Source organism: Drosophila navojoa, chromosome X, assembly GCF_054131105.1.
Source record: "Drosophila navojoa isolate 15081-1374.11 chromosome X, UAZ_NAV_1.0, whole genome shotgun sequence".
Taxonomy (NCBI): Eukaryota; Metazoa; Arthropoda; class Insecta; order Diptera; family Drosophilidae; genus Drosophila; species Drosophila navojoa.
This window is the reverse complement of record NC_142895.1, coordinates 28,004,530-28,017,977: the sequence shown is the minus strand read 5'-3', so window position 1 is coordinate 28,017,977 and position 13,448 is coordinate 28,004,530. Positions and strand designations below refer to the sequence as shown.

The window sequence follows — 13,448 nt, the reverse complement described above, 5'->3', positions numbered from 1 at the left end:
TTCCAGAATAAGAATTTCTAGTCGCCTTCTCTTTGTCAATCTTTAATCCCAGCCGGCAACAACTATCTTCTCTCTCTCTCTCTCTCTCAAATGGAATATTAGAGTATACAAACGAACTCTGATAATATTTGTAGAGCAAATCATATTTGTAAATCATATATAGTAAATCATATTTGGTTGGCGATACGACATACATAAGTCAACCCACTCACAGTTCGTCTATCAATGAGGCCACAACTGCCATCCGCAAGGACAGATCAAAAATACTGCCTTCGTTTCCTTCCCCACCTCTTGGAACAAGAGCAGAGCTCATCGCAGTTTTTGAAGCCTATAAATTATGCAAATAGACCTTGGCAACTATCTAAAATAGGAACTCACACTGCAAGCAAGCAGAACGCAATCCCAATGGATACTAAAGTATGTACAATATTAGCTTTAGATGAGCATAATAATATATATTTATATATTATTTATATTTTCAAATTTCCACGCCCAGTATCTCTTTCATTTCTCAACTACGTTTAAGCTTCTAAGAACTGTAATCGCTTCTAGCCGGAGTTTATAGTGCACTTTACTCCAAATCTAAAGTCTAGCTTATAAAAAAACAATGAATTAATTAGGTCTATTTTGTATTGTTCTGTGTATTCCAACAAATACTTAAATATTTATTAGCGATCAAAGCAGATGACCAAAAATCTCTCTTTATTTTAGTTTGGGGTTAACTTTTTCACGTGGGGCCAACTCGACAGTTGCAGTTGTGTCATTGCCGGCTCTGTGTAACACTATTAGCAAACGCTCTCTGCCTGCGGGGGTCACGGGGCAAGTAGTTTAGCAATGTTAAACATTAGCTGCAGGAATGTCAACCCGTATGCGGAGTGACAAGCGTCGAGTATACGCCATGTCGGCCACTGGGCAAGGTCGCAGCAGGAATGGAATGTGGGCGTTGTGGCACTCGCAGTCGCAGTCACAGTCGCAGTCGCAGTCCCATTCACAGTGACAGTCGCAGTGACAATCACAGTCAGAACTAAAGTTCAAGTTACAGTCACAGCTTGCAGTTAATATGTGTGTGTGTGTGTGTGTGTGTGTGTGTGTGTGTGTATGTGTATGAACTGGCGTGTATTGTCAGGTTAATCACTCGTTTTGTTGGCAATTACCGTTACGACAAGGCCAGCAAACGGGCCAGTTTAGGCTGTGGGTCAGCTGGGAGCTGCGGGCTGCGGGCTACGGGCTGCGGACTGCGGACTGTCGACTGTGAGAACGGCAGCCGATGTAAAAGTCAGAGCCACTTGGCCTTTGTTGTTTTGTAACTGCCTTTGTTGCTTTCTGCGAATATCAATGAGTCCATTATGTATGAACGGCAATGATTATGGCCGTCTGACATGAGAGGACGTGAGAACTCGGCGGTTGGGGGTGGACATGGGGCTTTTAGGTGGCAGAAGTCAAGCGATGACATTTGACAGGGCTTGGCTTTTTGGCACCAAAGCCACAACAACAACAACAACAACAGCGGCAGCAACAGCAAGAACAACAACAATAGCAGCAGCAATAGCTATGTATGTCAGAAACAAAGCAGGACACCTACACGCCGTGAGGCGCAAACGGAGACGCCTGACAATAACAGCATCAATTTGCCATCACCTGTGCGGCACATTCAGCGATGCACGCAAATGGATGCTGGAGCCCATGGCCATAACATTTTAGCAGCACGCATCGCTCTGGATCTCGGGATCTTGCCAGCACAGTGGCTAGTTCGCGAAGCCAATTCCATTTGCGATTTCGGAAATAGAAATATATGTCTGACTGAAGATATATGATTGGGATCAAGCGATATACTGATGTATGGGGACAGCCGCATATCAGTCCAACTATTTTGGCTGCACTCTTTGCTGTTTGTCCCACTGTGCCTCCCAGTTCTTTCAACCTCAATGGCTTCTTGAGCCATTTTAGGGGCTGCCTCACCTTTTGACGTTCACATTTTGTTATGATTATTTATATTCGTGTTATTGTTGTTGCTGTTGTTGTTGTTGTTGTTGGGTGTGCCTGAAGTGCTTAGTGCTGTATTGTCAGATAAAAAAAAAAAAAAGAAAAAGAAAAAAAGCGTTGCCCTCTTTTAGGCAAGGGCCACATAATGTTGGCCAGATGTTGGTGCTGCTGTTGATATTTGAAGCGTACGCATTGACAGTGATATAGGCATCGCAATCGATTCTGAATTGGTTGCGTATGCATAATGTTGCCACTGCTAAATTAAGCGTAAAATTCAGCCACGCTTTAAAGGCACTTTTTGCTTTTATTTTGCTGTTGTTGTTGTTGTTGTTGTTGCTGTTGTTGTTCATGGTCTGCCACAAATGATCCGGAAATAATGCGCACACGATGATGACCCCTAACTTTGATTTTGACTCAAGCAACAAATTTGAAATTATACTTCAGTACAACAAAGAATTAAGGAATGTAAAAACTGGGGTGTTCCTGACTACGTGACACGCGCTCACGTTGAAGTCAACACGATCTCAAAATACTCTGTAAGACTACTTATGACTACGAAAACCTAGAGGTAAACATCAGCTATCCACTTTAGCTGGACAGACTAAGAGATACTCTGTAACACGTTAGCAGTTATCATAAAATACAGTTTATGATGGCCCTGAAGGGAAGACCTAAAGAACATTTGAATTTGCTCACATATGTATATTTGTGTGGGGACCAATAACCGTACGGACGCTAAAGACGGAGTAATTAAAGCCGGATGCCGACTAAAAGATACTCTGTAATGCTTAAGTAGTTATCATAAAACATCAGTTATCCCATTTTAATGAACATACTAAAAGATATTACACAGTATCTAGCTAGGCTAAAAGGCCAAAACGTATTCGATAACTGCTATAAGGCAAGTAAAAGCAATCGATTACTTCAGTTCAATTCACTTCTTTAAATATGTATATCTGCTTGGATCGTCTCAATCATCATTGATTGACTAATAACAACCAGAAAGATATCTCTAGATCTTTTACAATAATAATATGGTTGTCCTTAGTCTCTAAATATGCTCTAGAAACATACCTTAGATTAGTTGATTCAACATCAATTCAGCAGCTAGTGGACAATCTAGGACCTAGAGTCTAAAGATGCTTACTAGAAATCTCCATAGCCATGTCTTATACATGTCCATGTAATACTTAAGCTTACACCAATTTAGTTGTGTTTTTTTTTTCTTCTTTTGTATCTATCGAAAAAGGGTATTTAATTGTGTGCATTGTTAAATGTTAAATGTTCAATCTAGTTCTGTTCTTTTCATGGCATTCAGCGACCGGCTGACCAGCCTTTGGGCCATTGTTTTCAGCTCGAAGCCGACAATTAAGACAGATTAAAACTGAACTCAACTGCCAATCGGCGCAACCATTCAATAAAATTTTAGCCTCGAACACCCGGCCAAATATTTGTAACCACAAACGGGAGCCAGCGCCAAAAGAATAGTCCACAAAACACAAGGCAAGCACAGCACCAGAACCAGGAGCAAGAGCAGGAGCAGTAGCAGGAGTTGGAGCAGGAGCAGGGGTAGAGCCTGGCGCTGGGTCTGAGAGACCCCAGCGAGACTTTGTCCGTGCTCCTCTTTGTTTTCAATTTTTCGCTGATAGCATTGTGAAAATGAAAGCTGCACTTGATTATTTGAGCTGCTAATTATCATTGTTCTCCGCGAGCCCAAAAACAAAAAAACAAAAATGAACAAAAATTAAGAAAGTTTTACGACAGGTGCAACCGACTGCCAAATACTCTGAGCCTAATCCAAAAAAAAAAAAAAAATGGAAAATAATGAAAGCTCTAAGCGAACTGTGATACTGTTACTAGATATACAGGTAGGAGATAAATTAATCAATTTTCCTGTCAGGTGATCATCAGCTAATAGGCGTGACAGCACATATAACTATGTGTATGTATATATCCTTTCAGTATTCATTTTAATGCATCCCTTTTGCCTCAGCTGAGATTCTAGTTATGCAACTATTAATTGATAAGCATGTATATATTTGGGGGTTTTTTAAATTTTTTATTATCAGCCTCTGGAATATTTTCCACATTCAAATAACGATTCAAATATTTCAGCAACTCGAAAAGCAGCTTATATTGCCAATCAGTCAGGACACTCTCTTTTAATATACAAATTGCAAAGTTTACTCTCCCTATAAATATACATACATATATAGGAATATGAATATATATGTGTATATATAAAAATGTCAGAATATTGTTCTATGCATACAGTTCCGAGCCGCATAAAAAGTCTGTTCAGTTATCCCTGTTGCATTTTTTATTTGCAAATGAGAGAGGCGACAATTGAAATTTTAAATGTTTCAAATAACGCAAAAATAAAGTAACAATTGAAATTGGATTATGGTTCAGTGTCATAAGCAAATGAAGTCTCTGCCGCCCTTCATTATCGTGGAAAGAAAAAACAATACGCAATTGCTTTTAAATCATTTCCTTTTATATTTGATATTTCCATGTTACCTGATTATGAAAAGCGAATCCAATGAAAGCAAATAAATTGAAAAGGTAACTTCGAGTTGGAAACTGGCTTTAGTAGACATTTGTATATATGGGATACATACATACTTATTATGTGTATATATATATATGTATATATATATTCATATTCGGTATATTGGGATATAATTATAATAATTGGTTCATTGAATGAGCAGCTCATTACATATGATATAAGATATAATAATGGTTTAATCAATACAAAAATATCTATATGTATGTATATAGCTCACATATACATATGCATACGTAAAACATATGTAAGTTGTGACATTTGAGTGGACTTGTAAATATAATATATATATACATCGAAATAAATAAAAATCCGTGACCACGCCGAATTCATGAGCATTTGAATGGGTTACACGACGAGGGCCAATATAGGTATATCGTATATTATATTATTTACACTCGGAAGTGTCTGCAAATTAGTCTGATACCTTATACTATGTGGCTTAGGTGCAGTATCTAATTGTTAAAATGGAATTATTATTATTAGCTAATGCATTTAACAGGGGGAGGCAAATATCTTTATCTCAGTCAACAACTCTTCGATTTTATGGCAACAAGTCATGAAAAGAATCGTCACACAAGGCTAAGAAATGCAATTGAGTAATATCATCAGTAACTTGTATTTATAGTTATTATTGAGTTATTATTATTTTTAAGAGTCTTTCTTTTTTTTTTTTTCAAGTAAGCTAGGCACTCGATGCCCTCCGTCAACTCCTTTCTCGCTGCATACACTTGCAGGGTATACGATATTCGAGTAGTTTTCTGCTGTAGTTTTACATATATATATTTTTTTTCTGAATCCTCGGTCGCAAATTAATGGCAAAATGCCAATAATGATGATGACCGGTAGGGTAGGCGACAAAAACGGGAATGGCACGAGCAGATGGAACAATAACGCAGACTTTTGGCAACAATGACACAAAAGTCAAGTAACCGAAGGTTGCGACAGAATGAGAGGACAGAAAAAACAGATTAAAATCAGTTTGAAAACAAGCGAAGCATAAAAATGCAGCCACCATCCAAATGGAACGCCGCGGACTTAGATATGCAGACGCGCCCAGCTGCGGCGGGAGTAGCGACAGCAGCAGCGACTCCGCCGTATTGCACCGGACAGCGAGTCGAGCTCTGCAGCTTTTTGCTGCGACTTCACAATTTGCAAATGTTAAATGTTGAGCAGTTATTCTCATTATGTGTCTCTTCGCGAGTTTCGTCATTTCGATTTGCATCCGATCAAAGTGCGCTAGCCGAAGCTCAAATCAGAAGGAGTGCAGAATAATAGGCGACACATTTGATTCATAATAAAATGATAATTTAAAATAATAAAACCAACTTACATTAAAAAGATATATATTGAAAAATATAATATTGTAAAGTATGGACGACTCTAAAAGAAAAATCAAATATAATAGATTACCAGAAAAGAAGATTGAGTTGAACATTACATAATGCAAGCTTTGGCATCATTCATCTTCAAAAATAAAAAAAGAGCCTCAAATGAAATCAATTTTAATCAATTTAATAGAAAGTATTTTAGTCAACTATCAATTAGAGTAATGAGAGAGGGATTTGAATTCGAAGCGAATCCATTGTCCTTTCTCATTATGGGCTCTTCAGTCATGTCACAAATTATCACAATAATTACAAATGGAATTTGTGGCCCGTTTTGAATTCAAATACAAGCAATCTATTTGACGGGCATATCATCCGTTAAGTCATTATGAAATTGTAAATTATTTATTTTTAAGCGCTAGTACATAAATCAATCAACTCCAGGATTTGCAAATAGATCTTTCCCTATATAAATCTGGCTATCATAAATAACAGACGATAGCTGCCAATCTGGATCAGGAAGAACTAATCGAATATATATGACTGACCATAGAAATAAAGCCACAACAAATTGAAAATTGAAAAAAGACTTTGTGTAAATTTATACAGCTCGAACTGAAAAATTATTTTTTACAGCAATTATGATGTTTACTATTTATCCTAACAAGTAAGGTGATTATGAGTAATCCGTAATCCTAACAAATCTTTTATGCTCCCTAGCTTCTATCTATGCTTATATACACATAATAATAGCTCACGCATATTTAGATTTTTAGTCAACCAAAATAATACTAAGCCTATTCAATATTTTGTTCGTGGTAGCTCGACTCAACTCGTCGTGATGATCAAGAATTTGAATATAGCTCCTTCTGTCTGTTACATAAATTTTAGGAAACTCATATACCCTGGCATGAGCCAGGGTTGAGTGAGTAGAATCAAAGTTTTACAATTTAGATAAACATTATTCGAACTTTATGGAGTCTATAAAATTGCACTTAATCTACAACAAAATATACTTATATGCAGCTGAAACAAACTCTTTCTGACATACGTTGCTAATATATAAAAATAAAATAAAATAAAAATAATAAATAAATTAAATTAAGTTGTTCATGCCCAAGGGTATTAAATATTCGGCGCGATGACAACAAAAAGCATTCCATCTTGTTGACATTGGTTTTAGTATTGTCTACCGCTTGCGTGGCTGCACCGGAGAAGAACTTTGGATGCGTTGCTGCTAGCTGGATGCATACACATATATGTGGACGAGGATGTGGATGGGGATGGAGATGGGGCTGGGGATGTTGGGGATGCGAGCTTGGAGTTTGGAGGTTGCACCTGCTGTTGTTCAGCTCTCAACGCTCTCAGCTGATTTATCGTCTGTAAAATTTATGTTTTGTTTAATCGGGAGGCGCACTTAAAATGGGGCACAAACAAGAGCGTGGCGTGCTTATCGGCAGGACTGGAGGGTTTGGCACGCCGTCGACGCGTCGTCTACGGCTGGCGATTTTCTTTATAATGCGCACGCTCTCTTTCTTTCTCTCAGACTCCCTCTCTCTTTCTCACTCTCTGTCTCACTCTTTGCCTCTCTCTTTCTCTGTTGCCTTGATGGCTTGCTCTAATACGAATACTAAGAGTTAGGCGGACATTTAGCGTGCAGAGCTAACCCAGGCGATGTTACCTGTTTTATTTCTAAATGCTTTTGCGACGTCAAATCGGATCCCAGACGCCGACTATTGCGCAATTTTAACGTGAATTTATTGCATTTACTTTCCTTCCATACTTATATATCTATATTTATTTGTTTTAGCTTTAATCTAACAAAAGTGCTCTTACTTCTATAACTTAAATTTCCATTCAAAGACTTAAAGACCTAATTAATGTTGGCCAATATTTGACACATCACACATACATATCTACATATATACAGACATGTATATATAGGTATTTCTTATACCACGCCCACTTCTGTTGGACACTCCGCAAATAACATATTTATATCTCCCACACGTTACGGTCGTCGCTCGAGTGACCAACTGTTTAAAATGTATATTGCTCTCGCCCACAAAGTGCGACACTGAACTCTTACATGGCGCTCGTAGGGCTGGAGCGGGGGCGCACTGGGCAACCCGAGTGGTGGGCGGTGCGAGGTAGCCCTTGAGATGTTATTTGGTCGATGGTGTCGCGGTTGCTGGTACTGTTGCGCTAGCTCCTGGCCTCCCACTAACGCATGCCTAATGGCTAAGGTCATGGCACAGCGGTACTGGGCCATTTGTCTTCCAGCCTTAGCTTCTATTTCTATTTTTGGATCTAGCAGACAACTTTCGATTCCCGTCCATTATTTATACTTATTCATGTGCTTGGCTGGCTTTGTTCCTGAACTATTTCATTGATCTAGGGAAGAATGTTTATTTAAGTCAAATGCAAACTTTTCAAATGTAACTCGAATTGCGTTCGAGAAAGCTACTTGACTTCAACTCGCTATGCCTTTATATTTAAATTTTCCGTATGTCTCTCTATTGTTCTTACTTTTATTGCACACATTTTACCTACCTATGCGCATATACATACTTCGATCTCTCTTTATCTCTTTCTCTCTCTCTCTCTCTCTCTCTCTCTCTCTCTCTCTCTCTCTCTCTCTCTCTCTCTCTCTCAAAGTTTAAATACTTCCCCTTTTTCCACTTTTGTTAACGCTTCACTTTTGCTTTGATCCGCTTTGTATCTTCCCCACCTGTCTTTTCTATTACTTTTCATCTTCTTCTTTCTAGTTCGGATACATGTTTTTTCCTGCCCACGTACCTAACATACGCTATTTATTTCACGTTTCAATAGTATTCCAAATTTGCTCTCGTTCTCTCTCACACATTTTTCTCTCTCTCTCTCTCTTTCACTTTCTTCTTTATCAAAGGCATTTCTCACTATCTTTTATTTTTCATTGAGTGAGTGAGTGAGTGACAACACTTTCTATATCTGAATCCTTCTCTCTCTCTCTCTCTCTCTCTCTTTCTTTTTATTTAACTTTCTCTTTCACTCTTATTTTGCAACTACAGTCGAGTCACAATAATTCGAAATGGCAAGGAGATCATTTCTATTTCGATTTACACTGAAATTCAAATTATCGAGATCGTATTTTATTCAAGGGGAGACAGAATGTTTTCGATTTATCGAGACTTGACTGTATTTATTTCCTATATCTATCTAGCACTATGTCCCCTCTTCTACATATTATACATAATATAAATGCTTATTCAATTTTTGTGTTTTCGTTTTTTTACATATTTAAGCAACTGCCGAACGTAAAAGTTCTTCCTATATAAACTCAAAAAGATTGTACACAATCTAGATAAGGATAGTGTAGAGCACCCAGTCTGGTCTTTGCGCCAAGCTCCTTTATTTGTTTACAATGTTATTTGCAGAGAATGCTTGCAACATTTTCAGCTCAGAGCGTGCCAAATCTATGACGCTGGTGTAGTCGAGCAACAGCAACAATTTGCTGTAGAGAACGTGGCTTGGAACATGACCTCTTTTTGTTATTGCCTAGTTATGCAGGCGCTCGTCAGCTGGTGCTCATAATTTCCACTTTGCATATCGTTTACACGGCTGGCACTGACCCCGGGCTTGTCCAATTCCAGCGCTCAACGAATTATTCAGCTCTGAAAAGGGGAGACGTGTTCTCGGCTCCAGATGTACTCACCCAGCATCCTCGACAGTAGCAGCAGGAATGTGTAGCACAGCAACTGCAGCAGCTCCATGTTTCATTAGCTTGTGGTATGCGACGAATATTGTGACTTTAACCGGCTCGTTCTCTAAGACTTCGGGGCAGAAGCAGCTACAATGCGGCCCATGGACTTAATGATTAACAAAATTCCGGCGTGATTGAGCTCGCAGCACTATAAAGACATAACATGGAATGCAAAAGCTAATTAGTAAAAATCCAAAGCTTAAATATAACAGAGGTCAACTTGAGTGACCCCCACTGTAGACCTCCAATCAGAATTAACATGCAGCTAAACTCATTTCGCGACAGTAAGAGATCTCCCACCTATGCAATGATGACCTTCATTCGATTGCATTCGCCGTGGTGGTCAGCCACAAGCATTTTTACAATCCTGAAAGTCTTCCCGCTGGGAGCAGGAGCTGCTCTCTGTCCCCCTCGGGTGGGTAAGAAAACGCTAAAAGCAAGCAAAATGAGTTATGCTTTTACTTTTTATACCACGTAGACGCTGAGCACACTCAAAGAGGTATCTTGAGTGGGGGCCAAGGTATACGGCATAGCATAGAAGCAACCAACTTTTCTGAGTGAGTAGCCTTAAAATCAGGGAAGCTATAAGCAGGAAAGATTACAGAGCTAGTTTTTTTTTTATTTTGCACAGGGCAACTCTCAGTCATGTACTCCCAGCAAGCGCACTCTAACTTATTGTAATTAGCTTGGCTGCAATTCCCTGCGCTAAAGCTGGACCCGAACGGATGGCGACTTGGCGTGTTTATGGCCATGAGATAGTATTTTGTCTTCCACAGTAGCAAACAAGTAAGAACGTTGCAGTCGGGCGCTACCGACTGCGGAATACTCATTCACAGTCCCTTTGTAAATTTAATTTAATTTGGCTTTTAAAAAAAAATTAGTACAAAACAATTATGCTTTTTGATTGTATTGTAGCTTTTGGTAATTTTTATCGAGTAATCGATAATTATTATATTGATCGTGCACTTTTTGAGCACAAATGTATGGTAATTTTCGTTTATAGCTTTCGGTCACACCTATTGCAGATTCTTTAGCGTTTGCTTACATTACAAAAGCGCGCTCTTTAGCATTCTAAGAATTGCGATGATTTCTGGATTTTCTAGCTGTTGTTGTAGTTTTGTCAGATGACGCTCTGTTATTAGCTTATTGTATTTTAGCTACCAGTCTGTAAAGCAAAGCGATAGCGTGGGCGCTAAAGGCATCGCAAGTTATGTTACAGCGGCGGAGGTTCAAGTCCCCATTAAGGATGTTTTTTTTTCATACATATTTCGTTTTTTATAAAATAGATATTTTATTCTTTTTTCTAATTGAACAATTTTATAAGTTTAAATTTGTTTCTTCTTAAAAAGCTTTCATATATGTATGTACGCATTTTTTAATTGCGTTTGTTGACAGTAGGCGGTAGCGTTGTCGGCAAAGGCGCCGGCTAAATTTGTTTTTGTTATTTTGACAAACATGGCTTGGGTGCGAGTTCAAATCCCGCGGAAAACTCTTTTTTGTAAATTGCAAATTTTGTTATTTTAGCTTCTTTTATATTTTTTAAATATTTAAATTTTATTTTTAAATTTTATAAAAATGTTTCCTTCCGTGTTATCAATGCCTATTAAGCCTATTTGTATATACATGTACATACATAGATAGCTCAAGCATATAAATGTCGCAATTTGATACTACAAATGCCGATTGCCACGCCCCTAGTGGCCGTAGACACCTCATTTTTGGCCAGTTCTTAGAAAGAGCTAACGGTAACGTAAATGCAAAATTTGAATGCTTACGCTCAAAAAATGTGAAAATTACAGGGTATTTTTCGATATGCCACGCCCCCAAAGAGGCGTGACAATTATTTTTGGGGCATCGATAGAGGACGTTACCAGTAACTCAACTATCTAAATTTGAAGCTTTTAGCTCTTAAACTGTCGGAGATATAAAGTTTTGCGGTTTGCCACGCCCCCTTTGGGCGCACATATATCCACTATAGCTTGTTGGACTTGGGAGGTCAACTCGCGTATATATACCAAATTTCAAGTCTCTGGCTTCAATAGTGCCTAAAATATAGCCAAATTTGAAAAATCACTATATCTTCAGGTCCGATTTGCCACGCCCCCAGTAGGCGTAGACATATAATTTTTTAATCAGTCATTATAGAATTATAGCATTAGCTCACGTGCGAAATTTCAACGTTCTAGCTTTAGAACTTTATGAGATACAGTTTTATCTGATTTGCCACGCCCCCAATGGGCGTAGATATATCCACCATAGCTTTTTGGACTTGGGGGGTCAACGCGGATCTACATACCAAACTTCAACTTTCTAGCTCTTCAACTAACAGGATTTCTGGTAAATCGGAAAATGCATTTTCCGATTTGCCACGCCCCTAGTGGGCGGATCGGGAAAATTTTAACACTTTATAAATCGGAGTTATACACGAGTATGTGTTCCAAATTTCAAGTCTCTAGCTTCAATAGCGGCGAAATGAACTGCGTTCATACGGACAGACGGACAGACGGACAGACGGACAGACGGACAGACGGACGGACGGACGGACGGACAGACGGACGGACAGCAAGACGGACATTGCACAAAACCAATATACTAATTCACTTCGTGAATGAGTATAAAAAAGTGAGCCCGATTAAATCATGGGCAAGTACACGTACAAGAAAAGCTAAATTAAGAGAGCTAATTTACTATTGTATATGTATGAGTAGCATAAGCTTGCCGGAATGTCTAGCGTCCCTCTGGCTACAACTGTCTCCCACCCAACTCGCTTTGTGCTTATAAATTAATTTTTAGTTTGTCTGTGTGGGTGCTACATTTTAAATATGAGCACGCAGCTTTGATGTTAATACCCACACACACACACACACACACAGAGAGAGGGAACCATTTACCTCCATGCAGAAGCCATGAATATAAAAATCTAACTTCGGCGCCCCAGGCGAAGGCCCTTGTCAGCCACAGCAGTCGAAGGAGTGAATTTAATTTACCAATTGGTAGCCAAATCGAATCTTTGATCGATTTACGGTAGTTATTTACTTAAATTTAAGATTTCAGCCAATAATCGAATTGGAAGACTAGGAGATACCCTGAACGCTGCGATAATATGATGGAGCGGCGGACATACAGATGGACATACGGATGGACATACGGACAGATAGACGGATTGACGGACTAAGAGAAGGACAGACATAAGGACGACCAGTAGGACGAAGAGGGCAGCTAAATGGACGGGCAGACGGTAGACGATTAGAGCGACGGATTGTAAGATGGACAGTCGGATGAGCAGATGGAAGGAAGAATAAAAGGACGGACATAAAGACGATCAGCAAGACGGACGTAAGAATGGACACAAAGACGAACGGAAAGATAGACGGTCAGACATAGATAAATGAACTCGTATAGTTCTCCTGTGGTCCTCCACGTTGGCTTCGGTGTGTTACATACATTTTCATATAGCCAATATACCCTAAATTCCTATTTAAAATGGATTCAGCATACAATTAGTTATGAATAAACTAAACAGGATCTATAAGTCAGTCTCTTCTTATCCTTTTGCATGTGAGTCGCTGCATAGTCATCAACCCCCAACAGCTCTAAGTTGTAGCGAGTCTTAAGTTAAGCTCATCTTTATGCATCGCTCTAATACATAACAAATTCAGAAATCCTAGTCTAAAAGCCTTATCATCCTAACTAGCTTTATATGAGCCAAATTTAACGATATCTCAAATATTTACATTGCATTCCAGATGCTGAACTGAGTTCAGTGCCTCTATACTGGGCCTAAATATATATTGCTGTTAATACACCAAACGCTATCATATAAAAA

The 13,448-nt window shown here is 38.9% G+C and overlaps 1 protein-coding gene across 1 annotated transcript in view; it reads right to left on the bottom strand.

The window, feature by feature from the left end:
- Positions 1–13,448, bottom strand: part of CARPB (Carbonic anhydrase-related protein B) — a 54,370-nt gene that overhangs the window by 31,929 nt on the left and 8,993 nt on the right. Inside the window, exon 2 of the mRNA XM_030387272.2 lies at positions 9,575–9,770. Coding sequence (XP_030243132.1) covers positions 9,575–9,632 — 58 coding nt within the window. The 5' untranslated portion in view covers positions 9,633–9,770. The remainder of the gene's footprint in view (positions 1–9,574; positions 9,771–13,448) is intronic.